The 26,546-nt window shown below is 58.7% G+C and overlaps 4 protein-coding genes across 5 annotated transcripts in view; 3 read left to right on the top strand and 1 right to left on the bottom strand.

Annotated features, from left to right (window-relative positions):
* The first annotated feature begins 2,000 nt into the window (after nt 1–2,000).
* Nucleotides 2,001–6,143, top strand: LOC102561086 (cilia- and flagella-associated protein 45). 2 transcript variants are annotated; one of them, XM_059718597.1, is made up of 7 exons: nt 2,001–2,492; nt 2,871–3,049; nt 3,294–3,888; nt 4,227–4,340; nt 4,724–4,917; nt 5,206–5,430; nt 5,956–6,143. In XM_059718597.1, the coding sequence occupies exons 1-5, from the start codon at nt 2,352–2,354 to the stop codon at nt 4,763–4,765; spliced, it is 1,071 nt and encodes a 356-aa protein (XP_059574580.1). In that variant the 5' UTR covers nt 2,001–2,351; the 3' UTR covers nt 4,766–4,917; nt 5,206–5,430; nt 5,956–6,143. The 2 variants fall into 2 exon arrangements, with proteins under 2 accessions (XP_059574580.1, XP_059574579.1); XM_059718596.1 differs by having other exon boundaries at nt 4,227–4,917.
* A 5,249-nt stretch (nt 6,144–11,392) lies between these two features.
* Nucleotides 11,393–16,073, top strand: GLMP (glycosylated lysosomal membrane protein). Its single transcript, XM_006266462.4, has 6 exons — nt 11,393–11,539; nt 12,487–12,744; nt 12,912–13,094; nt 13,576–13,794; nt 14,279–14,547; nt 14,913–16,073. The coding sequence occupies exons 1-6, from the start codon at nt 11,459–11,461 to the stop codon at nt 15,079–15,081; spliced, it is 1,179 nt and encodes a 392-aa protein (XP_006266524.2). The 5' UTR covers nt 11,393–11,458; the 3' UTR covers nt 15,082–16,073.
* Nucleotides 16,074–18,484: 2,411 nt separating this feature from the next.
* On the bottom strand, nt 18,485–22,338 carry TMEM79 (transmembrane protein 79). Its single transcript, XM_006266463.4, has 4 exons — nt 22,234–22,338; nt 20,460–21,297; nt 19,651–19,864; nt 18,485–19,318 (listed from the first exon to the last, which is right to left on the bottom strand). Exons 2-4 carry the CDS (start codon nt 21,211–21,213, stop codon nt 19,105–19,107), a joined length of 1,182 nt encoding a protein of 393 aa, XP_006266525.1. The 5' UTR covers nt 21,214–21,297; nt 22,234–22,338; the 3' UTR covers nt 18,485–19,104.
* A 3,301-nt stretch (nt 22,339–25,639) lies between these two features.
* The window catches only part of SMG5 (SMG5 nonsense mediated mRNA decay factor), a 38,391-nt gene continuing 37,484 nt past the window's right edge, over nt 25,640–26,546 (top strand). Inside the window, exon 1 of the mRNA XM_059718779.1 lies at nt 25,640–25,799. Coding sequence (XP_059574762.1) covers nt 25,723–25,799 — 77 coding nt within the window. The 5' untranslated portion in view covers nt 25,640–25,722. The remainder of the gene's footprint in view (nt 25,800–26,546) is intronic.

Here is a 26,546-nt window from a genome sequence, read left to right as displayed (position 1 = left end):
AACCCTTGGTGGGATGGTTAGGGCTGGTCTTGTTTGGAGCAGGGATTGAATGAGATGTGACCTCTCAAGGTCCGTTCCAACCCCCATTTTCTGTGATTCTGTGTCTCTAATGTTGCTGTGGTCTCCTTTGCTGTGGGGGTCAGGCCTCTGCCTGGGGGCTCCTGAGTGCATTTTAACCAGCTCCTCCCTGGCCTTGTGCAGCAGGGGTCAGACACGGCTGGTCCTGCCCCGAGCCGGGGCTGGACCAGAGGGAGAAGAGGGGAAGGCCCCCCTTGGCCTGAATGGCTTGGGACAGAATCAGATGCTGCTTGGACAGCGCAGTGTGGGGGCAGGATTGGGCCCAGGGCCCCTCTCCAACTGCTATGTACAGCACCGTGCACAGTTTTGTGATGTCATGCCCGTGTCATTCCATTGCCACGGAGACTGGGGGGGCAGGTATAAATACCAGCGCCGGGTTCCGCCTGGTCAGTCTCGGCTCAGCCAAGATACTCACCGGTGTGCATTGGAGAGTGAGGAGGTCGTGGCTTCGTAGTGAGGAGCTGGCTACGTAGGAGAGGATATTAGATAGAGAGGAGTTCAGACTGGAGTTAGATATAGCTAGTTTAGACCTTAGCTAGTTAGGATAGGAAAAAGGATAGCTAGGGTAGGCCCAGTGTGACCGCTCGGGGCGCCTCTGCCCCGGGCCCCGGGCCCTTTGCGGAGCTTCAGGCTGAAAACATGGCATTGCCAAGCCCTGCTACCCTGGCTGAGCAGCCCGTGGTGCCCTCAGTGCCAGAGCCCCAGCCGGCACAAGGCCCCTCAAAAACCATACTCGTGGTAGGTGATGGGGTGTGAAGAGCCAGAGTCCTCCCGAGGCGCCTGGGCATAGGAGCTTCTCCTGGGACCTGGGCTGCTGCTGCCCATTGCCAGGCCGCGGGGTGTGGGCGGCAGCCTGGCAGCTAGGCGCTGGGGAAGGGGAGGCAGGGGGCTTCTGCTGAACATCTCTCCTCCTCCCCCAGCTCCCCCAGCTGCATGAAGCACGAGCACCTCGGGGGAAGGTGCTTCCACCGCCACTTCCTGGCCAGCCCAAGGCCAAGAGGAAGGTGGCCTGGGTGCGGGCCCCAATGCAGCCCCTGCCCCAATTAGGGTATAACACCAGGATGATGCCCGTGCTCAAGCCCAAGATGAAGGTGAGTGGCTGGCAGAGCCGTGCCCTGCACCTGCTCCTAGCCCCCGTCTGCCCCTCCGGACCCAGAAGAAGCCCAGAGGAGACCCCTTCCTTCCTTTCTTGCAGAACCTGCAGCAGCCGCGGCCTGCCTACCTCACCACGATGCCACATGGGGCTCACGATCTGTCCCCACCCGTTGACCAGCCCTATAAGCCAAAGACCACCCTGATTGTCATGAAGGACTATGTCCACGAACTAGTGTAAGGCAGCACATGCTTGGAGGCGCTGTCAGGGGCTCTGTGGTCTGCAGATACCCCGCAGAAGGGCTGTGGTGCCGCGCTAGCCCGTACCACTTACACTGACCTCCTGGAGGGGAACTAAGCAGCCCTGAAACGCCTGGGTGGGATCGGAAAGGAGCTGAGGTGTGGGGAAGCAGCTCCTGTGGCAGGGCAGGAGCAGCACAAACCGTCAGACATGAGCTGTGAGCCCTCCTCATTGATTTAAAACGAGAGGTGTCTCCACGTTGATCCCACCGCATGTAGGGCTGGACCAGGGGGAGAGGAGGGGAAGGACCCCGTGGGCCTGAACGGTTTGGGACAGAATCAGATGCTGCTTGGACACCGCAGGCCCCGGGAGAAGCTGAGCGGGGTTGGGAGGGTTAGGGTTAGGGTTGGGCCAAGGGCCCATCTCCAGCCACTATGTGCAGCGCCAGGCACGGCTTTGTGATGTCACATCCATGTCATTCCATCGCCATGGAGATGGGGGAGGTGGGCCAAGCAATAAACACTAGTGCATTTAGCATTTATTATTATTATTATTATTATTATTATTATATTAACCTGGTTCAGGGAAGGGAGACTCCATGCCCTGACACCGACTCTCCCATGCCCTCTTGCCCATCCCCAGCCTTCCTAGAGAGAGACCGCCCCAGCAGACGCTAACCCTGAGCAGGGCACAGTATGAGCGCATTAAGGCCCAGTGCGTCATTGAGGATCGGCAGGCCAAGGCAGCAGCCTACAAAGCCGAGAGGGATGCCACGATGGTAGTCGCCTCCTCTTGCTTCCCCTGTGCTAGGTGGTTTCGAGGCAGGGTCCCTGGTGCTGTGGGATGGGGTGGGCGTCTGCCAGGGCTGACCACGTGGGCAGGGGACTGCTAGCAACCTGCTTCTCCCCTCCAGGCCGCTGTGGCCCAGCGCAAAAAGGCCATGAAAGAGAGGATTCTTCTAAAGCAGAAGGTACAGAAGAGCGACCTGGAGAAGGAGACTGAGGAGCGAGGTAACTACCTGCTGCAGCGGGCCTACAGGATGCGCCTGGAGCAGGAAGATGAGATCAAGGATATGGAGAAGGTGGGCCACGGGCACAGGCTCTGCAGCTCCTCTCTTCCCTGCCCCTCTCCCCCTGCTGCCCCTTTGCCCCCAGGCTCCAAGTGCTCTCCCCTGGAAGGCAGAGCTGTGCTGCATCTCCTTCCCTGGGGCCTGCCCCTGAGCCCTGCGCTCCCTTCTGCGCTCACTGGAGATGTGCAGACACCAAGAGACAGGCAAGGGGCTCCCCCAAGGGCGCGCACACAGTCAGTGGCAGAGCCAGGAATAGGTCTGAGCCCTGCTCCCCACTGGAGCACCCACAGCCCTGGGTCTCTTCTCTGCTCTGTGCCCCACATCTGGGTCCCTCTCCCCTGCTGCTGTCGCTGAGTGTGGCGCGGACCAGCCTGGTGCTCTGCCCTGCAGATGATCGTGGATGCCAGGTGCCACGCTGTCCTGGACGCCCAGATGATAGAGAAGCAGCAGATGGAGAAGGAGCTGAAACAGGAAGAGCTGCGCCTGGATCAGAACATGGAAGTGGAGCGCCAGAAAGTCGTCCGGATACAGGAAGAGCTGGAGGAGAAGAGGAAGCAGGAGCTGATCCGGTGAGAGGGAAGGCCCTGCCCCAGCATGACCAGGCAGGGGCTACCTCAAACGTGGGCACTTCCCACGTGCAGCACCTCGCATGGAGCCTGGGACAGGCGTGCCCCAGGCTCAGTCTCACCTGCTTGGCCTCTGGACGGCAGCCTGGGAGCAGATCTCAAGCCCAGCTGGTCTTGCAGGAGTCCTGCTGGCAAGGAGCCCGGGGCCAGCGGGCAGCACGTGCAACAGTTCTTGTGTTTCACTCAGGGGGAGGCACCAGTTTGAGAAGCAAATTGAAGAGAAGGAGAAGGAGAGGGCCATACAGGCTGAGATGCAGGACCTGGAGGCCCAGCAGATACGGGACCGCCTGCAGCAGCTGCACCTGGAAGAGCTACGGGTATGGATGGCACAGGCAAGGGAGGGGAGGGGTTCATCCTGGCCATCCCCATCTGTGTGTATCTGGCCTTGCCCCACGTGCCACACAGAGCTGCACTGGCCCGGCTGCTCGAGGGCAGGGTCACCTCCCCAGTGCTCTGTGGGTGCCACGCAGCAGGGCTGCCCTGCACATCCAGGCCACAGTGGGTCTGGCAGGCTCAAGCTGGGCTCGGCACTATCCGGCTCTGGGAAGTTGCCAAGGAAGAAGCAACAGAAGTGGATCCATTCTGGGGTGTCCCCCTGGCATCTCTCTCAGTCCCTCCACTTGGACCCTCCTCAGGACTTGGAGAAGAAACAGCTAAAAGAAAGGGAAGCCCACACGGAGGATTTCCGCATCAACGAACAAATGCTGCTCTACAAGGAGCAGAAGCTGGAGCAGGAGAGGCTGGCTGACCAGCGCGTCCTGGACTACCAGAAAGAGAAAATGGTACGAGTGCAGGGGCAGGGGCCTGCGGAGCCCGAGTGGGGGCTGGAATGACCCGCTCTGGTCTCAGCATGGCTGGGCCGAGGGGAGAGCACTAGAGAGCCCCGTGTGCTGACGGGTACAGGCAGCACGTGGTTGTGTGGGGCTGGTGGGCACACGTGTGCACCTGCCACTGCCTGTGTGAGAATGCTGCACACGTATCAGTGACCCAGCACACACACACACACACACACACACACACACGACACTATGATGGGTCTGCCCATGTGTACTGGTGCGTTGTGGGGGTCAGTGTCTCAAGGTGGCCCATGGCTCATGGAGCTGGGGCTGTGTTGTGGCAGGCACGGGAAGCAGATTTCGAGGCACAGCAGGAAAAAGCCCGCCACGAGAAAGAGCTGGAGACGGCCCGCCTGAGAGCCCTGCAAGAGAGGGCCCAGGATCTCCAGGCTGAGAAGGTAACGCGCACGGCCGCCCCTGCCCTCACTCCCTCCTGGCCTGTCTGGCAGCCAGGGACCCAGCAGAGAAGGGGACCGTGGCAGGGCAGACCGAGCCCCGGCTGGAGCCCCTGGCAGAGCAGGTTGCAGGTGGGTGTGTGTCAGCCTGGGCTCAGGGGAGAGGAAATTAGCTCTCCGAGGCAGCAGGCAAGGCTCCACAGCTTGCTTGGGTCTGTCCAGCTTTGCCGTGGCAGCCAGCACTACACGTGGAGCAGGAGGGGAGGAGAGTCCAGTGGGCAAAGGCAGCCCGAGGGTCGGGGCTGGCTTCCCGGGGGAGTGAGGTTAGCGCCTCGGCCTGGCTCCTTGCTGCCTGGGCCACGCAGTCAGGGCTTCCCTCCCGGCAGGACGCGGTCCGGGCCAAGCGGCACCAGGAGGCCAAGGAGTGAGAGTGGCGGCAAAGGGAGAAGGAGGCTGTGCTGAAAAAGTTGAAGACCCAGGCTGAGCTGCAGCAGAGCTGCCTGGTCCAGATGGCCTGCAAGGAGCATGAACAGATGATCCAAACCAAGTGGGACCACAGCTATTACGATCAGGTCCTCAGGTAGGGCAAGGAGCAGCCCTGCCTGGGGCAACATGTGGGTGGCAGGCAGTGGGAGCGTGCCTGCGGGGGCACTGGGCTGGGCCGCATCAGGCGTGCCCTGTGCATCTCTGGCCGACCCGGGGGCATGAGCTGCAGTGGAGAGGACATAGGACCCCGTGTCTGCGAGAGGGAGACAGAGCAGCCCGTGGCAGGAAGGTCATGGCCCTGCCAGTCGGCTGTGGGCAGGACGGGCACTGCTCGTGCAGGGGTTGATCTGGCCCCTCTCACGGGCGCTGGTGTCTCCCCCAGGGAGCAGCGGGAGCAGGCACAGAAGGAGCAGAAGCAGCAGGAGGAGAGGGCTGCCAAGCAAATGGCACACGGTAAAGCAGTGCGGAGCCAGATGACGGAGCGCCAGGAGCCGCTGGTGCAGGAGCGGGCTGTCTGCTTCGAGGATGGGAAGCGTCTGCAAAAGGAGATGCAGAAGCACGCCGATCGCATTGCCCAGCTGAAGAGAATGAGGATGGAGGAGCTCCGGTGAGGGGGGGGCCACGCGGGGGTGAAATGTGGGTGCTGGTCACAACTCGTGCTGTCTCTCACTGCCTTCTCCCTTCACCACGTCCTGGGGCAGGCCGAGCTCCTGACACTCACTAGGTGGTGCAGGAGTGGGGCCGGGGCCCAGGCCGCGGGCTGATGGCAGGGCAGCTGCAGCAGGGCTGGCCAGGGCAGTGGGGGGAGGCAGGTCACTTTGCCGTGTGCTGCCCCAGCTACCGCTCCTGGCGCCTGCTCTGAGCCTCCCTCCTGCCCCGTGTGCTCCCCGGGGGTTGGGTCTCCCTGGGGGAGCAAAGCCGGAGCAGAGTCCCTCCACCTGGGCTCAGCCATCGCTTCTTGTCACCGGTCAGCCCCGCTCCTGGGGGGCCGCGGTGCCAGATGTGTTGCTGGGCCCCTTGGGGCTGGCTCTGGGCCCTGGCACAGCTGGAGACCCCGTGGCAGGTGGCCCTGTGCAGTGTCCTGTGCCGTGGTAGTGGTCTGGGATCTTACTGTTTTTTTTCCTGTTCCCAGAGCCACCGGTCTGCCCGAGAGGTACTGCGTAGGTGTGGAGTACAAGGCCTTGAAGCCAGGCCCCAAGCGCTGAGGGTGTCCATTCACTGCCCAGCCTGCCCCGGGGGGCTTGCAGGGGGTCGCATGTGGCCTTCCCCCGGCCCAGACTGTAAATAGTTTTAAGTTTAGACATAGTAAATAAAGCTGTTAGTGGAGCTGGCTGTGTCCGTTGTTGTCACTCACCTGAGCCAGGCCGGCCAGCCGAGCGGATCCAGCTGGGACCCCTGCAGCTCAGCCCTGCGCCGTGGGCCCTGCGGGATGGGGTCTGGGCCTCTCGTGCTCCGCAGGGGGCAGGGGTGACAAAATCAAACAGCTTGCCTCTCCATGGGCATGCACAGTCCTGTGTCCTGGCTGCGCCAGAGCCCTGGGTGCCTGCTGGGCAAGGCTTGGGGGTTGTTTCCCTGGGCCACCGGCCAGAGCTGTGCTCCAGTGCAAAGCTGAGCCCTCTTGGTGCCCGGGCACCGAGCCCTGGGGCCTGATTGCCAGGGAGGGGCACAGGCTGGGCCCTTGCTCACGGCCGGGGGACGCGATCTCCCCACCCCACTCACTCGCAGTGGGGAGCGCCCAGACCAGCACATAAAAGCAGTCCCTAGCACGGGTGCCCCAGCTGGCGCCAGCCCTCTCTGCTTTCACACGCCCTCCCTGCTCCACCTGCAGCCCCAGCTGCACCAGCACAGGCTGCAGGGTCAGGGCACTGCTCTGCTCCTGCTGTGATGTAGGTCTGCTCCCCGCACCACATCCCACCCTCTAGCTAACAAGCCTGTCCGTGGCTGGGGTAGGGGCAACAGCAGCAAAGGGCATCATTTGTTTTAACAAGCAACCTAGTCTGGACAGCTCTTTAGTGAGCAGTGAGAGAGCTGGCAGCACGGGCAGCTGTCTGGCTGGGGGGCCCTGATAGCGGCTTGCTCCATGCTGCCAGGGCACTGGGTTACATCTGGCTTTAGGGCAGTGTGAAAGGCAGCTCAGCCAGGCCACACAGGCTCGGCCTGGTCATCCACTCTGCTGCTCCTTGTGTTCGGTCCAGGCTGAACAGCCTGAAATGCTCCCTGCCGTGGCACCAGGAAGCAGGGAGCGGGCCAAGCTGCCCTGGCTGTATTGTGTGGAGCTCCCCACTGCTTCTGGCAGAGCTGCACATGGCAGCATTGAGCAGGGAAGGCCACCTGGGGAAGAATATCAGTATACATGACCCCTTCCAGCGAGCTTGAGCAAACCCCACTACAGGAAAAACAGAGCATGCCACTAAGTGTTTCACTGGCCAGTCATCTAGAGGTAGAGCGGGGCAATAAACAGCTTATGTCTGACCCCCCAACCTCTTCCCAGCACCGGGCACCAGACCCAGGCATCCTGTCTGCCCTGCCAGGCCCATAGTAGGCCCTGGCACCCCGGTTGGAAGACAAGGCAGAAATTGGTTGCCCTCTCCGTGGACAAGCACCATCCTGTGTCCTGGCTGCGCCAGAGCCCTGGGTGCCTGCTGGGCAAGGCCTGGGGGGTTGTTTCCCTGGGCCGCAGGCCAGAGCTGAGCCTTCTTGGTGCTTGGGCACCGAGCCCTGGGGCCTGATTGCCAGGGAGGGGCACAGGCTGGGCCCTTGCTCACGGATGGGGGCTGCGATCTCCCCACTCCACTCGCCCCACAGTGGGGAGCGCTCAGCCCAACACATAAAAGCAGCCCCAAGCACGGGTGCCCTGGCTGGCACCAACCCTCCCTGCTCACGTGCACCTTCCCTGCTCCAGCCCCAATTGCACCAGCACAGGCTGTGGGGTCAGGGCCATGCAGGGCACTACCTCGCTCCTGATGTGATGCTGGTCTGCTCCCCACCCAACATCCCACCCTCTAGCTAACAAGCCTCTCAGTGGCTGGGGTGGGGGCAGCAGCAATAAAGAGGACTGTTTTTTTTAATGAACAACATGATCTGGACAACTCTTTGGCGAGCAGGGGGCTGAGAATAGTGGGAGAGACACTGAGGTCCCAGAGGGGAGGGGAGTCGGGTGTCCAAGAAGAGTGGTCATTCCTTAAGAAGACAATCCTCCAAGCCCAAAGGGAGGTAATCCCAATACAGATCAAAGGGGGCAAGAGGGCGCAAAAGCCCCCATGGCTCACCAAAAGCATACGGGAACATCTCCTAGCTAAAAGGGAGGCATACACCCAATGGAAAGGAGGGGCCATCACCAGGGAGGACTATACTTCTGCTGCTCGTGGCTGCAGGGGGGCGGTCAGGAAGGCCAAGGCGGAGATGGAAGTGGGACTAGCCACCCGGATCAAGGACAACAAGAAGTCCTTTTTTAAATACATAGGGGGTAAAAAGAAGGTACCGGGTAACGTGGGGCCTCTGCAAGACACGCTAGGAAATCTGGTCGTCGCACCAGACAACAAAGCTAATCTATTTAACAATTTCTTTGCCTCCAGTTTCCTGAGCAGGGACCAGGTCATCCTCCTCACTGGGACCCTCATAGGCCAGGACGCGCTGGTCACCCAGGCCCAGGTCAGAGAGGACGTAGTCAAAGAACTTCTGGAGGGACTGGACGTGTTCAAATAGCAGGTCCTGACGACCTCTACCCCCGGGTGCTGAGGGAATTAGCAGAGGTCATTACGGAACCCCTGGCATGGCTTTAGGAGCACTCGTGGTGCTCCAGCGAGGTGCCTGATGACTGGAAAAGGGCCAATGTGGTTCCCATTTTCAAAAAAGGGAGGAAGGAGGACCCAGGAAACTATAGGCCCATGAGTCTTACCTTGGTCCTGGGGAAGCTTTTTGAGAGAATTATCCTGGCGCATGTCCGCGAGGGGCCAGCAGTGGAGGTTATGCTCAGGGGCAACCAACATGGGTTCATTCAAGGCAGGTCCTGTCAGACCAACCTGGTGGCCTTCTACGACCAGGTCACAATATCCTTGGACGCAGGTGTCCCGGTGGACATAGTCTTTCTGGACTTCAGGAAGGCCTTCGACACTGTCTCTCACCCCATTCTCATTAAAAAACTAGGAGACTATGGCATCAACACCTACCCAGTCAGATGGGTCACTAACTGGCTGAACGGCCGCACCCAGAGAGTGGTGGTGGACGGGTCATTTTCAACCTGGAGGGATGTGGGCAGTAGGGTGCCCCAGGGCTCGGTCCTTGGGCCCGCACTGTTCAACATCTTCATCAGTGACTTGGATGAGGGGGTAAAAAGCACCCCGTTCAAATTCAGATGACACTAAGATGTGGGGGGAAGTGGGCACGCTAGAAGGGAGGAATAGGCTGCAATTGGACCTAGACAAGTTATAGGGGTGGGCGGATGAGAACAGGATGGGTTTCAATATGGACAAGTGCAAGGTGCTGCACCTGGGGAGGAAGAACCGGCAGCATACCTACAGGCTGGGGAACTCCCTTCTTGTCAGTGCAGAGACAGAAAAGGATCTTGGAGTCATCATTGATGCCAAAATGAACATGGGCCGACAGTGTGGGGACGCGGCCAGGAAGGCCAACCACACCTTGTCATGCATCCACAGATGCATCTCAAGCAGGGCCAAGGAGGTGATCCTCCCCCTCTATGCGACACTGGTCAGGCCGCAGTTGGAGTACTGCATCCAGTTCTGGGCGCCGCACTTCAGGAGGGATGTGGACAGCATGGAGGGGGTCTAGAGGAGGGCCACTCGCATGATCAGGGGGCAGCAGGGCAGACCCTACGAGGAGAGGCTAAGGGACCTGAACCTGTTCAGCCTCCACAAGAGAAGGCTGAGGGGGGACCCGGTGGTCATTTATAAACTAGTCAGAGGGGACCAGCAGGCATTGGGGGAGTCCCTGTTCCCCTGAGCATTCCCAAGAGTGACTAGAAATAACAGTCACAAGCTGGTGGAGGGTAGATTCAGACTAGACATCAGGAGGTGATACTTCACAGTCAGGTGGCTAGGACCTGGAGCCAACTTCCAAGAGAAGTGGTGCTGGCTTCTACCCTGGGGGTCTTTAAAAGGAGGCTGGATGAACACCTTGCCAGGGTAATTTGACCACAGCACTCTTTCCTGCCATGGCAGGGGGTCGGACTTGATGATCTGCTCAGGTCCCTTCCAACCCTACCTACTATCAAACTATGAGAGCCAGCAGCACGGGCAACCGTTCGGCTGTGGGGTCCTGATAGCAGCTTCCTCCATGCTGTGAGGGCACTGGGCTGCGCCTTCACTCTGGGTCCAGGTCAAAAGCAGCTCAGTCAGGCCAGAGGTGCTCGGTCTGGTCATTGTCTCTGCTTCTCCCTGTGTCCGCCCTGGCTGAACAGCCTGGTATGCTCCCTGCCAGGGCACCAGGAAGCAGGGAGTGGGCAGAGCTGCCTTAGCTCAATTGCATGGCACTTCCCGCCACTTCCAGCAGAGTCCCAGATGCTGCACATGGCGGCAAGGAGCGGGGAGGGCCACCTGGGGAAGAATATCAGTATACCTGACCCCTTCCCTTCCAGCGAGCTTGAGAGAATCCCATTACAGGGAAAACAGAGCATGCAGCTAAGTGTTTCACTAGCAGTGGTATAGAAGTAGAGGGGGGTAATAAACAGCTTAAGTCTGACCCCCAACCTCCTCCCAACACCGGGCACAGAACCCAGATGTCCTTTAAACAGTCACTGGAAGCCCCAAAAAGGATTGAGTGAAAAAAATAACCCTCTTATACTTTTCCTTGGGTGCTATTCAGCAATTTTGCAAGGTTTAGAGTAGATAGGAGCAGGCATTCTTGAGTTACAAGCCAATGTACTTCATGCACTTCATTTTATTTTATATATATATATATATATATATATATAGCTTTTATCTATCTATCTATCTATCTATCTATCTATCTATCTATCTTACACATTGTAAAGAGAGATGAATTCATTAGCTGTGCATATTTCCTAATTCATATGTAAAGCTTTTATTGGGTATAGATTAGCTTTGAAAAAGGAACCAGGATTAAGAAATAGGACACTGGGAATAAGGAACCAGCTTCAGCCTCATTGTCCCTGGATGGAGGATTCCCTTTCCCGGGGCATTACAGACCCCTTTGAGGGCATCGGGGCAGGGCAATGAGTCACTTGGAGCCAAGGACTTCTTCTGCCTGCCACGCCTTGCCCAAAGCCGGTCGGGTGGCCTGGAGAGCAGCACAGGCTGGCAGAGCCCTTCCTGCCCTTTCTCTGAATTCATGGACCAAAGCAGGGAGACCCCAGCAATGGCACCCATGCCACGATCCCCCCCAGAGGTGGCCGCATTTCAGGGGAGCAGTGACATGCATGCAGCTAGATCCTGATGGCCGAGAAACCCCGGCAGGACGCCGGCATCACGAGGCCCAAGCTCCAGACAAGTGCGAAGACCAGGAGCTTATTTCTCCACCCCCACCAGCGGTGGCGCAGCGGCTCCTTTAAGAGCGCGCCTCTCCTTTAAGAACCGGCAGCCCTGCGCCTTTAAGGCGGGGACGGGGGAGGAAATCAGCTGAGTGGTCACGTGGGCCGGGCTTGCAACATTGTAGCAGCGATGCCGGGCGCTCGAGGGCTGGTGCTGGGCGCGCTCTGCCTGCTCGGCGCCCTCGGCCGCCCGCCCGCCGGGCGCAGGGAGGTGCGTGGTGGGTCTCGGGGCTGGGAAGGGGGCTGCTGGGGTGCAGGGCTGCGGGTTCTAGGGGCTGCTGGGCTGTAGGGAGGTAGGCGTGGGGAGGATAGGGGCGGCCATGGGCTGGGGTCGGAGCTAGGGGTGAGTCTAGGGGCTGCTGGGGAAGCAGCGGCGCTGAGGGGAGCTGCTGGGGGCCAGGGGAGGGGCAGACATAGGTTATGTTACAGGTCTGGGGGCAAGGGGGGTGGGGTGCTGGGGCTACTAGGGGTAGGGAAGGGGTGGCCGCAGCCAGGGTGCAGAGGTGGGGTGGGGGCGGGGGTGCCTAGGGACTGCTGGGGCGGGGCTGGAGGTGCTAGGGGCTGAGGTGGGGGGCCCAAAGCAAGGGGGTACTAAGAACTGGGCTTGGGGGCTGCTGGGGTCTCAGGGCTGTGTCAGCTTTGCTGTGGCAGGGCTGGGCTGGCGCTGCATGTAGCAGGATGGGGAGTGCTGCCTGGGGTCTTGCCTTTGCCACTGTGGAGGGGGCTGGGTGTGGTGCTGGGGCTGGCCATGCCCTAGGCCAGGGTGGGTGGGCACTCGGTGCTGAGGCTGGTGCCTTGGGGCCTTGGCTGGGCGCCTGGCTTCAACTTGGGAAGAAAGGGAAGCACCAGCCTCTGCAGCGCCAGGAGGGGAGCTGAGGCCTCCAGCTTGGGGCGGAAGGAAGTGCCTGTGGTTGTGAAGCAGGCTGGGCCTGCAGGGGAGCTGGGAGCTGCTGGGGGCTTGTCCCCAGCATGCAAGAGGGGCTGGCAGGGAGCTAATTCACTGCCGGGGGTAGAGGCAGCCCCCAGGTTTGTGCCCAGACTGTGAGCCCCCTCCAGCTCCGAGGCAGGTTCTGCAAAACATTGCCCAGGCTGGGGGCTGCACTGAAGGGATCTGGCCTCAGCCCTGCCAGTCATGCTGCCCCTTTGTCTCCCTCCCAGGTATCCATGCACTTCAACCCTGGCTGGAACGACTCCTCCGTGAACCTGCTGCACGTGCGAGCTGTGGATGCCAACAGCACGCTGCACTACGTGTGGAGCAGCCTAGGGGTTCCTGCCGTGCTGCTGCTGTACACAGAGAACAAGCACAGCACCCTGCACATCAACTGGACCCAGCTTCTCTCCCCTGAACCTGCTGGGGCCATCTGGGTGGAGCCGCCCAGCAGTGTCCTCCATGCCAGCGCTGTGGTCTTCACCAAGGTGGGGGACTGGGTTGTAGCACACCCCTGCACCCCAGCCTTTGGCTGCCCTTTGCCACCCCTGCCCCTGGGTGGGGGCTGGTGGGCTGGGAGCTCTGCGGGGTGCAGAGGGGGAGAGGGTGGGAGTGGTCCCCAGCTAACCCAGCCCCATCTCTCACATGGCCCCAGCTGTTCGAGTATGATGGGGCCAATGCATCGGGCCCGGCCCACGCGCTCTTCTATCCACCCTACGACCTGGCCGCCTTCTCTTGGGACAGCGTGAACCAGACCCTGAACCACACGGCCCTGACGGCTGCCTTCCGGGGCACAGGTCCCCCCAGGACCTTCCACAACGGCAGCATCGCTTTTCAGGTAAGAGCCCGTCCCACTGTAAGAACATTAGAGCTGCCCTTGACTGGGTCGGACCCAGGGTCTCTCATCCCCAGTGTCACATCACAGCAGAGGCTGAGACAGGAACAGGGAAAAACCCTAGTGATTCCCTCTCTCTCGCTTCCAGCATTTAAGGTCTAGATGCAGAGGCCGTGCCCCTTGCTCCCCTGACCAATAGCTACTGATGCCCCTTTCCTTCAAGGATGTGTCCAGTCCCCTTGTTGCCACCAGATACAGTGGAAGCCAAGGTTCACAAGTCCCACCCTTTCGTTACAAACTTCCCCTTCTCTGTTGCTACTGGGGTTCAGGGTTCTGGCCTCGGCCCTATGCAGTTGCCCTCCAAAATAGCTCGCAAAGGAAGTAGCCTTAGGGACGACAGTGGGGAGATGGGGACAGAGCCAGGGATGGCTCTGAAGCCTCTGGGGTCTCCCTAGCCATTGTGTGACCCCCCACCCCCCTCCAGGTGACGGCGTATGAGGAGAGCAGCCGGGACAGGCGCCTACCAGGGCTGCTGCACACAGCCAACAGCTCCAAGCTGGAGTTCGTGATGAATGGGGTGGCCCCACGTGGCAACAGCTCCCGCTTCATGCTGGAGATGCTGATGGTGGAGGGGCCCGGCAGGCACCGGCGCCTGGAGTCCGTGCGCTCCATCGATGACGAGTACACGCCCACCATCTTCGAGGTGAGAGTTGACGGTGAATGTCCCAGGGTACCAGTCTATTACTGCTGACAGCTCTGGGGTTGGACCTGGCTGGGGTTTGGGGGGGTATTCCAGGGCAGTCCCAGCTGATTGAGGACCCACATGGCTTGCAGGGGCCAGGGGGAATTGTGGCTGATTCTGGGTTAGCGGCTCCAGGAACTCTCCCACTGGGTTCAGAGCTAGATGCCAAGTGTTGAGGACAGCAAAGAACTCCTCTTGGGGATTTATTTGGCAAGTGGGTACCCCTGTGTGTTTGTGGGGCTTGTGGCTTTAATGCCAGCCTTCATGCTGGTGCCTGGATGGGTGGTGGGGTGGATCTAGGCATAGAAAGTCCCAGGCCATTGCTGGGGGAGGATTCTGGGCATCCAGGGTTTTGCTGTGCCTTCACCAACTAAGCGCAGTCTCCAGAACCCAGGCATCCTGACTCCCCCTCTCCCCTTCCCTGATGCATGCCCCCCTTCCACAGATGGTGCAGCTGGTGTCAGAGCCGCAAGGCACCCAGGCCGGCCCCGGCTTCCTGCAATGGAAGACAACGGCGTATGGGGCCCGTGAGGCCAAGCGGGAGAATGGGATCCGGTGCCGCTATTCTCCTCTGCAGGCGGTCAATGGGACTCTGCTGGGGCCCAGCATTGCACGTGCCTACTTTGGAAAGGACGTGGGTGGCCTGGCTGCCATCAATATCTCCTTCGGGGGTGAGGATGGCGAGATCTACTCAAGCACTGGCTATCTTAGCTGGTGAGTAGCACCTTCCACCCCCTGTTTCCTTGATGCAACCAGGCACCATGAGAGTATGGTGGAGATGCTGGGGGCTTTCCTTGCTGCCCTTCCCCTGCCAGCAGCCCTGTGGGCTCAAGGGTCCCTGGGTTGGGACTCTGTCCCCTGCCTGTATTGTCTATCATGCATTGCTTAATGCTCCCCCTTGAGGAAACTGAAGCCTGCAGAGGCAGAATATGATCTGCTTTTAGCCAGCAGGGTTTGAACCCAGGTCAGTGCCCTGATGACGAGGGGTTTGAAGCCTTCCTCCCACACAGCTCAAGGAAGGTTATTGCATAGCTCATCTGCCTTCATTGCTGATAACACATGTTCTGCCCCCATGCCAGGTCCGTGCTGCTGGGCTTTGGCACGCCCCCTGAGGACGCCTTCTCCCCGCTCGTGGTGGCCATCATGGCAGTGGCGTTGGGCACCCCAGTTGTGCTGCTGGTGGCAGGGGCCATCGTGGTACTGTTTTTCCAGAAGAAGCGCTACTCAGAGTACGAGCCTATCAACTGACCACGGGCCGGGCCCATGGACCCCCATGTGCGGACCTCTCCCTCTCCATAGGCCGGATGCCTCTGGGAAACAGTGCAATACTCCATACAGGCGACTCCTGTACCTGAATGCCCCGTGGTTGACTGGGTTCTCAGCTGCCTTGAGCAACAATCATTCCCCTTTACCCCACTTCATTCTCCTTTAGAAGCAGTCTCCTGCAGAGCTCCCAGGGCTGGGGACCAGCTGGCTCTAGCCTGAGAACTCGGGGGCGATGCCTGGCACCTCCAAGCCAGTATCCCCAGCATCTCACTCAGTGTTTGCCCCCAGCTGGGGGGACAGTTCCTAGGTGCTTCCAGTACCCCTGGGCTGGAGCTGTCTGCTTAGAACTGGAGAGCATGTCATTAGCTTTTTCTACAAGGATAAACCACTAACAACCTTGGGACCAGTTAAGAAAGACAGTCTCAGTCTACTGAGCTGCTGGTGGGGTATGGCTGTGGCCCCCTCCCTGTATCCTGCTGGCATTGGAAGGCAGCTGGGGACAAGATGGAGCCTGTTACTGGATCTGAGCACCTGTGCCCTTTTTGCCTTTCACCCTGCCAGAACTATTGGGATCACAAGCTGCCTTCCCTACCGCCAGTCGCAGCTCTTGGAGGAGCTAATGACTGCAGTATCTTAGTCTTGAGGGGCCTGATCATTTTAAAGCAAATGATGGTTTCCTGGCACCGCGCAAAGCAGGCTTCGGCGCAGCACCTTGAATCCTATCTGTTCTGCCCAGCGGGGGGAGGTCTCCTATTGGGGCAGAGGGTGATGCAGTGCCCTGCTATTGCCTCCCACCTGCTTAGCATTTCCCCCAGAACCTCTCTGGATGTCTCTCTTATACTTGAAATGGTTCCCTATGTCCTTGCCAAAGGGCGGGGGGCACACAACCTTGGTATGTCATGATGGTATCAGGTCACCTGGGGGCACTTGCCCTCTGATCTCACAGACCAATTAAAGGATGGTTTGTTTTTTTTTTAAGACATTGGTGTCTCTGGGTAGCTCTGCATCAGCAGGGGTGTCCATTACTGAGCAGGCTTATGGTCAAGCCCCATTGTGTTAAGCTACTGCAAAACATGCAGCGCCTATCTCTGCTCTGGGGGGTCTTCTATGGACATTGGCTCTCACAGTGCTAGGTGGCTAGTGCGTGTATGGAAGACGAGACATGGGGTCTTGCTATACAGAGTAAGTGCTGGCCCTGGTATGGGGGGAAGAGGGCAGCAACCATGTTGTTAAAGCCATTGGTTTTCAGTAAGAGCTGGAACGTGCTGTAGCAGAGACCCATTTGTGCCAGGGATGCAGTTCAAGCCAATGGTCCCAGTGTTATTCCAAACCTAGATAATCTAAGCTGCGCTTTTCCCTACCCAGGTACCCTTTGCCCTAGGTTGGGTGACGCTTCACTGTTCCTGTGATGTTCAGCCCCAGAGCTGGCTGCATTTCAGGGCTGAGAAGCAGTTTCTCTCTGCCCCCCAGTGCATGCGGAGGATTCCTGCCTAGGCATTCTGTGCGCCCAGTTCAGGATGGAATTACTGATGGGTCCAAAGTCTGTCCTGCACTGCATTTCCCATGATGCTCTATGGCAGCAGGTGGCTGCAGGGGGTCAGGGGAGAGTGAGTCCTAGGTTGGCTGAGCCCCCACCAGGAGAGAGAGGCATGCGACGGAGCCAGGCCTGGGTCTCCCACCCGCTGCCACCCCCAGTACTTTCCATGCTGAGGTGCTGATTCTTCACCCAGATCAAAGCTGGAAAACAATATGAGGGTGGAGACTTGGCTTCTGCTGCATGCCCTCAGTCAAGTCCCTTCATCTTCCCCTCTGTGCCTCAGTTTCTCCCTGCTCCAGAGGTAAATAAGCTGCCCCCTTGGGGCCCTGGGAGGTGCTGCCTGGGGGTGGAGGGAGCAGGCTGGCTTCATGGTTTGGTTCCTGCAGGAGCTAAGAGCCCTAAAGCCCAGATCCAGCTCCTGGTGTGGGACTTTCTGCTCTGTTGCTTAGCGAAGGGCAGGCACACCCGGACCCGACCGACCGGTTTGGGTAAGGAGAGCCAAATGCCCCAGGGATTGGAGCGTGAACAAGCCCCAGCTGGTCTAGCCGGAATCACGCAGCTGCTTGGAGAATCTCAGATTCGGGACAGGAGTTGGAACTGTGCTCCCTGGACCCATGCCGATTGTAGCAGTATGAGATCTGGCCCCCCCAAAAAGTCCCAGGGCAGAGAAATGTTCCCCCCCAACCCAGTTGGAGGGGGGAGACTGGCAGGAAGAGATGGGCTTACAACCCCTATATCCACCAGGCCCCGAAGGTAAGGACCCAGTTCTGATGACCAAGGGGAAACTGAGGCAGTGGCAAAAGGACTGCCCAGAGGTCCACAATGGGGTGGCTTGAGGTTGATGATGGAGTCTTTGCATGGCAGCAGGGAGCCAAGGCCTGGCCGCCATGGTGCTAGGCGCTGTACAGAGGCAGAACAATGCCCACTGGCTGCCCCCCGGTGGCCCTAAATCCCTGACTCTGCCCAAGTCTCTGCACTCTCAATACTACATGACCTGTCCTGCACCCCTGCCAGCAGCCTGGGGTGGCTGGCACACTCCCAGCCTAAGCTAATAGCTGCCTCCACCGCACAGTTGCTTCCTTCTCCCTCCTGCCCATCCCACCGTGCTTGGTCATGGCTGGATGAGGCACAGCATCTGCCCCACCTTGCAGCCAGTCTCGCCTGTCTCCTGTCCCCGGCAGTGAGAAGAATCAGGCCTAATCTCCACTTCTTCCTCAACCAGCCCTGAAATGGCTCCAGCCTCCCTGGGGCTGATCTCAGGAGAGCGGGTGCCCCAGATCACGGCATCTGCTAAGTCATTGCTCCCCTTCACACCACACTAGGCAGGAAGAGGGTGGAGGCTGCGTTCACGCCCTGTGCACAAGTGTTCACGAGCAGCGAGGCGTGAGGCTACACCAGCCCTGCCTTGTGCCAAACCCAATGGTACAAGACAGCAGCTCTCTATGGGCTCCTAAAGGCCTGTGGGATGGGCTCAGGCCTTAGTCTCCCAGCTGCATGTGGTCGAAGCCACGAGACCCCTTCCATGCAACAGCCTGGAAGTGCTGGTGCCTGGCTGGGAGCCACCTGGGTTCCTCATGGGGCCCTTTGGCGTGGCTCTTCAGCACACCCAGTTTGCACGTATACCTGGGCAAAACTAGGGATGCCGCCTGCCTTAAAGGGACCCATTTTAGCTATAGGATGGGCATCATGGAAAGCAAATGCCAGTGCAAAAGGGTGTGCTGTAAAGAGTGTGATGGGCCGGATAACTCAGCCAGCGGGGAAGCGATGCCTGGGCTCAGAGGAGAAGTGGTATCTGATGTTCTGTTGCCCCGCTCAACCCCCATAGGGAGAAACGGACCAGGCGGCAGGAGCATTGCAGATGGTTTCATTCAGCATAGCTGGGGCTCAGGGCCAAGACCACAGCAATGCCCAGCATGGCACGGGTCTTCCACCCACCCAGACTGTCTAGGCAGCCAATGGCCCATGCCCATCGCCCTCCTTCCACTGCAGCATCCTACCAGCAACAGGACCAGCCCAGGTCAATGCATTGCTGTGCAAAAAAAAGGCTCCACAGGCGATTCAATCAGCAGCTATCAGCCTGGGCCCTTCACCCTGCTCCCCTGTGCTGTAATCCTGATGCCGGGCCCTGGGCCAGTGAAATGAGAGCAGCCAGGTCAGCAAAGCACAGAGCTGCCGGTCCTTATCAAGGGGTTTCCTCCTTACCAGGGCCCCTTCAGTGCCAATGCAGTCCAGACTCAGGTGAGCGGCTAGCTCTGTGCTCCTAGAAGTAGCCAGGGTGAGGATTAACCCTTTGCAGCTGCCTAGCTGGGTCCAGAGGCAGGTACCATTGTGCTCCTGAATCACCTGCGGGCCCTGAGTCCGTATTCTCCTGCTTCATCCTGGCAGAGCCAGGCCATTGGTGGTGCCTGTCCAAGGTCCAGGTACCAGGGGGCTGGGAGAGCCCACTCCAGGCCTTCCAGCCCCCTCAGTCACCCCCAGTAGCGCGCCTTGGGCACAGTGGCACCAGGCTTCTTCTCCAGGGGGCCTTCGGGCCCATCCGCCGTGGCAAACAGGTCCTGGGGCTCCAGCACGAACATGCTGTAGAGGTTCCACAGAAGCATGGTGAGCAGCGGCAGGAAGGTGAGGCCGAAGCCGAAGCCACGGAAAGAGCGGCCCATGGCATAGGAGACCCAGTACAGCAGCCTGGGGGAAAGAGAGAGTCGGGGTGGAGGTCAGGAGACCAAACAGGGCTAGGGGTGCAGGAGGTGTGGTCCCCACCCCTCCCTTGTCTCCTGCTTGACTGTGAACCCAAAGTGTGTCACAGCAGGTCAGTAGTTGCAGGGGAGACCACATAGGTGGGTTTTGCCAAGGGGGTGCTCTGCCTCCCCACATCAGCAGGGTGAAGGGGGCCTGGCAGCTTGAGTAATGCTCTAAGGGGCGTTTCCTCTCTCAGTTTTGCAGCAGACTCTGTAGGCAAAGGTCCCTTGAACCCTCCCTGACCCACCTGGAGCCCAGAGGAGGGGCCCGCACCTCACCTGGAGATGGCGAAGAGCCCTGTGAGCAAGGGGATGAGCTTCAGGGCCTCCTGGGGCAGGTAGGTAGCCAGCACGGCGAGGTTGAAGAAGTAGAGGATGAAGAGATGCACGGACTGGGCAACATAGCCGCGGTGGATCTCCACCTCCCGCCGTAGTTCCCCGAAGGGCTGCAGCGCCGAGAAGCAGAGGCGCGAGATGCCATACACAATCATCCCTGCAGAGAGAGTGGGGTGAGGCCAGGGAGGAGAAGAACCTGGGACACAGACAGACAGACGAGGCTGTGTGGGCTGGGGGAGGTGGGCAGAAAGGGAGAGAGGTGTGAGTGGATGGACACATGGATGATGCCCAGGGCGAGAAAGAGATGGAAACCTCCTTGCATAGACACTCCTCTTGGAATCTGCTCCAGCACTGACCCACCCTTGCACTCCTTTTCCTCACTCCCCCCTATTATTCCCATTGTACACATGGGCACTGGAAAGGCTGAAGGATGTGCCTGAGGTTGCTTGGTGCATCAGTGGCAGAGAGCCTACCTCTGCAGCTGCCACCCTGTTGAGTAGATGATTCATGATGTGGTCAGAGCAGCTAGGTGTCCCAATCCCGGACCTTGGCCTGGCTGTGCTAGGAGCTGTACAAACCCAGACTGAAAGTGTCCTAATTGCTGCACCACCCAGCCTTCCTCTGAGTCAGAGGAGCTGCTCTCAGGCCCAGACAAGGGAGAACACCAGGACGCTGGTGGTTGGGAGCTAGGGACCCCTCACCCCCTGTTAGACTGTACTGGGACCCAGAGAGCTCCCAGAGACCTGGCTCACCGAGGATGATGGGGAAGGTGGCAAAGGTGCCACAGCGAAGGGTGTAGACCAGCCGGATGCTCATGCTGGGCATTGGGGGGGCATCGAAGGGCAGGAAGACGTAGGCCCCGTACACGAAGCAGGGGTAGAGGATCATGGCCGCCACCGTGGAGGCCACGGCTTTGAGGTTGGCCTTGCTGCAGCTGGAGCACGGTGGGCATCCGCTGGGCACCCCGGGCTGCTCCTTGCTGTAGTGCCTGGGGCTGCAGGGCACGAAGAGCTGCTTCTCAGAGCTGCTGGTGTCTTTTTGGGTGCTTTCGCCATGCCGAGGCACTGGCTGTTTCCAGGCGCTGGTCCCTGCTGAGCTGCAGCGCCCGGGCGTCCGCTCGATGCAGCAGGTATCGATGGGGATGAACATGTGAACTGCCTTCTCTGGCATCTGATTGACTTCATCCTCTGTCTGCTCCTTCAGTGGGGCAGGACTGAGGAAAGCCTTGGCCTCTCCAGGACACTCCAACTCAGTGCCTTCCTGGATCCCCTCCGGGCTCGGCCTCCGCTGTCCCTTGGACTCTGCCTTAGCCAGGGCTGGGGGCTCCCCAGTCTCCTTATACCCGGAGCCGCACTGGGACTGGTCCCAAGGCAGGGTGGTGTCGGGGTCCCCCGGCTGGTGGTTCCCCAGGGACACCCCCTCTTCCACCGTGGCACTGGGGGCCAGAGGCTTCAGCTCTATCAGGGTCATCTCTTGCATGCAAGTCACGGGGTCGATGGCCATCATCTTGGTGCTGTGGGCAGCTGGCCGCCGAGGCCGGTGTGACAAGGGTCACCTCTGTCGGCTTTGTCCTTTGCTGTTTTCACCCTGCTGTGGAACAGACACGCAGACCTGGCCATCGCACCCAAGCCCCCAAGATGCACCCATTGTATAAAGCCTTGATTTCAACCCCTCCTGTGCTCCATCCTTTACAGGCTGGAGGCCCTGAGAGAAGCCCAATGCTTCACCCAAGGCCGCCAAGTGAATCTGTGGCAGAGCCAGGCAAAGAACCCGGGTGTCCTGGCTTCCAGTCACCCTCCTGTGCCATGTACAGCCCCCACAAGGTTTTGCTCTCCAGGCCTCAGCACCAGTCGGACAGAGAAAGCCACGCAGGGAGCAGTGAGTTCCCCAAAAGGGGTTGGACTCCAGGAAGGACAAGGAAGAGCTCTGAGATCAGGCCATGTGCTGTGCAGACATGCACCGGTTGCACAATGCCCTGCTACCAGGATCTCCAATCTCCGAAATGAACTGGGATTCGCCTTGAATTGAGTGGGGGGAGGTAGGCCTATCCTTCCCATGCCCCTGGGGGGAACAAGGGGTTAATGGCTCTGAACACAGCTAGATAACAGAGCCGGAGCTGAAGCCAAGCAATTCCCCTGAGACAGCTCTGGGGATCTGACCGCAATGGCACAGGGAAGTCTAGGCAGGAAGAGTTCCATGTGGGACATGGGGTTGAGAGGAAGGGCTCCCAAATAAACACGAGGTAGCAGAGCTGGGGCCTTGCCCATGATATATCAGCGCATGCCTGGCTGCTCAGGCAAAGAAGGGTGGGATCGCCACCCCCATTTCACAGGAGGAGAAACTGGGGCATGGAGCAAGGCAGTGACAGGGCAGTAGCAGAGCAGGGGACACAGCCTAGAGCCCTGCTTGGCATGTCTCACCCTCCCCAGCCCCCACCTGACCCTGTCCTGGTCCCGGGTGGCACCCCGGCTCCCCTAACTCCAGCAGGGGAGCTCAGAGCTGTGCTCCCCCAGCACTGTCACCTACCGGCCAGGCGCTGGGCGCTCTGTGGGGCCATGAAGGAACAGGCAGCTGGTGAACCGGTGCGGAGCCAAAGGCTCTAGAGTTCTGCTCCTTCGCCTGGACTTCAAACCTGTTTAACCAGCAACACAGGGGCCGGGATTAAAGGGGTGGGGGCAGGCCTGCCTCACCCAATTGGGCACTGCCTCGGCTGGCAGAAGAGGGTACGTCCCATGGGAGGGGAGTACATACCTACGTGTACACACACACACATGTGTGTGTGTATGCATGACTGTGAGTGTTTCTATGCATGTGTATTTGTGAGAGTTTGCATATATACCTATGTAGGTGTGTGCGCATGACTGAGTGTGAGTTTGTATGTGTATGTATGTATGTGTGTGCTTGTGAGTGTGCATATGTGTGTGCATTTGTATGTGTGTCCACTGATTGTGTGTGTGTGTGCATGATTGTGACTGATTTTGTGTGTATGTGTACGTAGGTACACGGGAAAGAGTGTATATATTTGTTAGTGAGCATGTGTGTGATATTGCATGTGGCTTATTCTCCTCTTGTGCATACATTTTTGTGTGGTGTACATGTTGTGGGTGGCATTATGGTATGTTAGGGTATACGCCTGTATTTTGTTCTATATGTTTCAGGTGCATATTTTTGATGCACTTTAGTATGTCTGGGCCTGTGAGAGTACATATTGTATGTACTTCAATGTGGAGTTCGTGTGCAATAACTAGGATGCACGTGTGTGTGAATATGGGACTGTCATGTTTTGGTAGCCATGTTGGTCTGAGACAAAAAGAAATGCAAAAATCTGGAAGTCTTGGTTCAGAGATGATGCCTTTTATTAGACCAACTGAGAAATTGCAAAAAAAAAAAGATCTTTTTCTGCAAGCTTTCGGGATTCAGCTTCCTCTGTGCAAAAATTAAGTTTATTTCTTATCTATGGGGACTTTTTACCATCTTTAATTTTCCCTGAGCCTGATAAAGGGTGTTTGAGCCCGAAAGCTTGCAGAAAAAGTAATTTTTTGTGATTTCTCTGTTGGTCTAATAAAAGGGATCATCTCTGAACCAAGAGTTCTAGAGTTTTGCATTTCCTTTTGAATACGGGGCATGCAGGTGCGTGTTTACATGTCTGTGTAGGGGGGTGTTGTGAGTGATGGGTGAACAGGGAACATGTATGGTGATCTCGCTGTCAGCACGTGTGCTCCTTTGGGCATGCACAAGGGGTGCATTTGGGACAATGTGGCACGTGCAAGCAGACGTGCAAGGACAGACCCAGCGCTGACCTGCGTGGCCCTCTCTGAGATCAATGTTTCGTTTGCACAGCAGACTGGCGGGCACAGGGGCTCTGCGCAGTGACTTCCCACCTGGCTCTGAACAAACTTGGAATTTGTACTCGTCCTAAGCCTCCCACAGAGGGGGAGAGGTGGTGGATCCCAGCCAGCCGGGAAAAGGTCATTTTCTACCTAAAATTGACCAAAATAAAACGACCTTTCCAGGGAAGTGCATTAAGGTGGAGGCCGACTGTATTAGCAGCCCCTCTGCAAAACCAGCCCCACATGATGAGATCTAATTCACCTGATTAATGCCCTTAATTAAACCTCCCAGAAAAGGAAGGGAATTCACCAAGGAAGCTAATCTTCACTCACTCCCTAATGTGTCCGCACAGCCCTGCCTGGTGGGTAGGACTTGGACTTCACTCGGAAAGGGCTGCACCCATTGATTTGAACAGTTTTCATTGTTTCAATGTGTGTCTCAATTTCTTTACCTTTGATCCATCTCCCAGGCACCATCTACGTTAAACCTCCATGGGTCAGGGGAGTGGAAAGCCTCACAGCTAGGGTTGCCAACTCTGCTTGACTCTATTCCAGGAGGTTTCATTACATGACGTAATGACGTTAATGACTTTATATCAGGAAGGCAGATGCACATGGCTATTTCATTTTTAAAACCAACTATATACTACTATATAAATAGTACTACTATATAAATATAAATATACTACTATACAAATAGTAGTGTCCTGGACTACTATATAAATCGGATTCAACATGTAATATTTATTTCAATGCATGCCCTATCATTTATCTCCCGGGTGACTCTCAGCAGTCTCCTGGAGATTGATATCTAATTCCTGGAGACTCCCGGGCAATCCTGGAGGGTTGGTGACCCTGCTCACAACCCAGAGAAGATGAGCTGAAGTTTTCTTAGCGTGGTGGGATTTTTACCATAGGTATTTGTGGATGTGGTGGGCCCTGTGCCAAGGCAATCCCCACCTCAAAGCCCCTAGCATCTTAACAATCAAGGCAGGCAGGGAACAGACATGAATTTTGGGTGGTAAAGCAGACTGCTGGGAGAATGAAGAAGATGGAGCTCTAGGGTCAAGTTCTTTGGGGTTATTTGGGGGTATAAAGAGGCAGCTAAATGCTTTGTTAAAAATCCAGCCACCTACATAGGAAAGACCTAGGCTCCCCTTTAAAAGCCTGATCTCCTGGATCCCAGCCCAGTGCCTGCTCCTCTGCCTTGAATACCTCGGGCACCTCAAGCTCTGCCTCGCTCATCAAACACCTATCGCTGTTTTACCAACTCGTTATAAAAACATGCCTTTCATTGCTGGACTAGAGCCCGGGGCTCGACTGGCGTTCAGGGCTTGAGCCACTTTACGGCCCGACTGCTATCCAAGTCAGTGCAACAGGCTTGGTTTCCCAGGACCAAGTATACCCTCTTGTTGCCATGGGGTAAATCAGGAGCGAGTCCCTGGGTGGCAGCAGGTTTAAAGCAGGGTTGAGAGAGGAGAAGCCAGATGCAGCCTGGCTCGGGGGCAGTGAATGTGGATGTGAACGGGATGCCCAGCACCGAGGGATTGCAGAAGAGGCGGCAAGCCTAAAAAAATCAGGAGATTTGCAAAGAAAATGGGGCTCCTTTCCCTGTGCCCCCTGGCTTCTGAGCCTGTGGGTTGGCTTCAGGGCAAGGTTTTACGCTAGTCTCTGCAATTAAGACCCTAGAATGTGACTTTGGACAAAGGGTGAGAGTCTCACTTGACTCCAGTCGCTGGAGCATGAAAAAGAAAGACCCAAAAGCCAGAGCTTCCTATTTTGTCTGACGAACAAAGCCTCCAATAAAGTTTATTTGAACCGCAAGTGAAGCCGGGAGGCGGCCATGCTGCCAGCACTAAGTCCTGGCCGTCGGCGAGCCTTGGGAGGGAGGCGGTTAGGAGGCCCGCTCTCGCGAGGCTGAGCGGTGGGATCTCGCGCGCTGAAGCCGAGCCGCCTGCCCTGTTGCCAGCCGCGTGCGGAGCGGCGCGGCGCGGGGGCCGAGCTCTCGCGAGGCTTCGGGGGCGAAATCTCGCGTGGCGCGGGCGGGGGGCAGCGCCGCGCAGCGATGGCGGCCGCGAGGGGCCGGCGGGCGCGCGGGGGGGCGGCGGCGGCGGCGGAGCGGGGCGCGTGCGGGCGCTGCTGAGGGGCGGCAGCCGCTGGGCCCGGCCCCCCCCCGCCGGGCGCCATGAGCCAGGGCAGCGGCGCTCCCGGCGAGAGCGGCGAGCCCGAGGCCAAGGTGCTGCACACCAAGCGGCTGTACCGGTGAGAAGCGGGGGGCGGGGCTGGGAGCGGGGGTCTGGGAGCCGGGGGGGTTGGAGGGGAGGGCGGCGAGGCTGTGGGGAAGGGGGCCTGGAGACGAGCGGATGTCGGGGCTGGGCTGGGCTGGACGAGGGGGCATCTGGAGGGCGGGCTGTGAAGAAGGGGGCGAGGGGCTGGGCTGCAGCGGGGGGGGGGGGACGAGGCCGTGGGAAAAGGTGGGGGGGGCGTTGGGAGCTGAAAGCTGGGCTGGGGGGTCTGGAGCAGAGGGGATGTCGGGGCTGGGCTGTGGAGGATAGTGGGGGGGGGAGGGTTTAGGGCTGCAGGGGCTGATGTGATGGGAAGAGAGTCAGGAGAGGGGAAGGGGGGTCATGGGGTCTTCTGGAGGAGGATCTGGCCAGGGAGTGATGGGGGCTGGGGTGTGATGGGGAAGGGGAGATGGGAAGGAGGTTGAGGGGGCTGAGGTGGGGTGGGACGGACAGGCTGTGCGGGGTGGAGGGCTGGGTGTACGGGGGTGAGAAGGGATGTATGGGGGCAGAAGGGAGAGGGTGAGTGGAAGCGGCAGGGAGGTGGAGAGGGCTGTCCTCTTGCCCCTCCCTCACTTGTGCCGTGGCAGATGGGGCAAGCTGCAGAGCTGGGCTCTACGCCCCTTTCATCATCAGCCCTCTGAGGAGAGGGAAACGGCTAAATCCTTGCGAGTCTCTAGATGCCGGGGGTCCCCGGGGGCCGGTACAGCGGGAGGATGCTGAACTT

Source organism: Alligator mississippiensis, chromosome 15 (assembly GCF_030867095.1).
Source record: "Alligator mississippiensis isolate rAllMis1 chromosome 15, rAllMis1, whole genome shotgun sequence".
Taxonomy (NCBI): Eukaryota; Metazoa; Chordata; order Crocodylia; family Alligatoridae; genus Alligator; species Alligator mississippiensis.
The sequence above is the reverse complement of the archived record's forward strand: the minus strand, read 5'-3'. Positions and strand labels throughout refer to the sequence as shown.

What these genes read in the sequence shown, in the direction of transcription:
- LOC102561086 (XM_059718596.1), top strand. Translation starts at nt 2,352, where the DNA reads ATGAAAGAGAGGATTCTTCTAAAGCAGAAGGTACAGAAGAGCGACCTG. An exon ending in AGATCAAGGATATGGAGAAG is followed by an intron (nt 2,493 to 2,870) that starts GTGGGCCACGGG and finishes TCTGCCCTGCAG; the next exon opens with ATGATCGTGGATGCCAGGTG. An exon ending in ACTACCAGAAAGAGAAAATG is followed by an intron (nt 3,889 to 4,226) that starts GTACGAGTGCAG and finishes GTGTTGTGGCAG; the next exon opens with GCACGGGAAGCAGATTTCGA.
- GLMP (XM_006266462.4), top strand. Translation starts at nt 11,459, where the DNA reads ATGCCGGGCGCTCGAGGGCTGGTGCTGGGCGCGCTCTGCCTGCTCGGC. An exon ending in ACGGCAGCATCGCTTTTCAG is followed by an intron (nt 13,095 to 13,575) that starts GTAAGAGCCCGT and finishes ACCCCCCTCCAG; the next exon opens with GTGACGGCGTATGAGGAGAG. An exon ending in AGCACTGGCTATCTTAGCTG is followed by an intron (nt 14,548 to 14,912) that starts GTGAGTAGCACC and finishes CCCCCATGCCAG; the next exon opens with GTCCGTGCTGCTGGGCTTTG.
- TMEM79 (XM_006266463.4), bottom strand. Translation starts at nt 21,213, where the DNA reads ATGATGGCCATCGACCCCGTGACTTGCATGCAAGAGATGACCCTGATA. An exon ending in CACCTTCCCCATCATCCTCG is followed by an intron (nt 19,865 to 20,459) that starts GTGAGCCAGGTC and finishes CTCTCTCTGCAG; the next exon opens with GGATGATTGTGTATGGCATC. An exon ending in GGGCTCTTCGCCATCTCCAG is followed by an intron (nt 19,319 to 19,650) that starts GTGAGGTGCGGG and finishes TCTTTCCCCCAG; the next exon opens with GCTGCTGTACTGGGTCTCCT.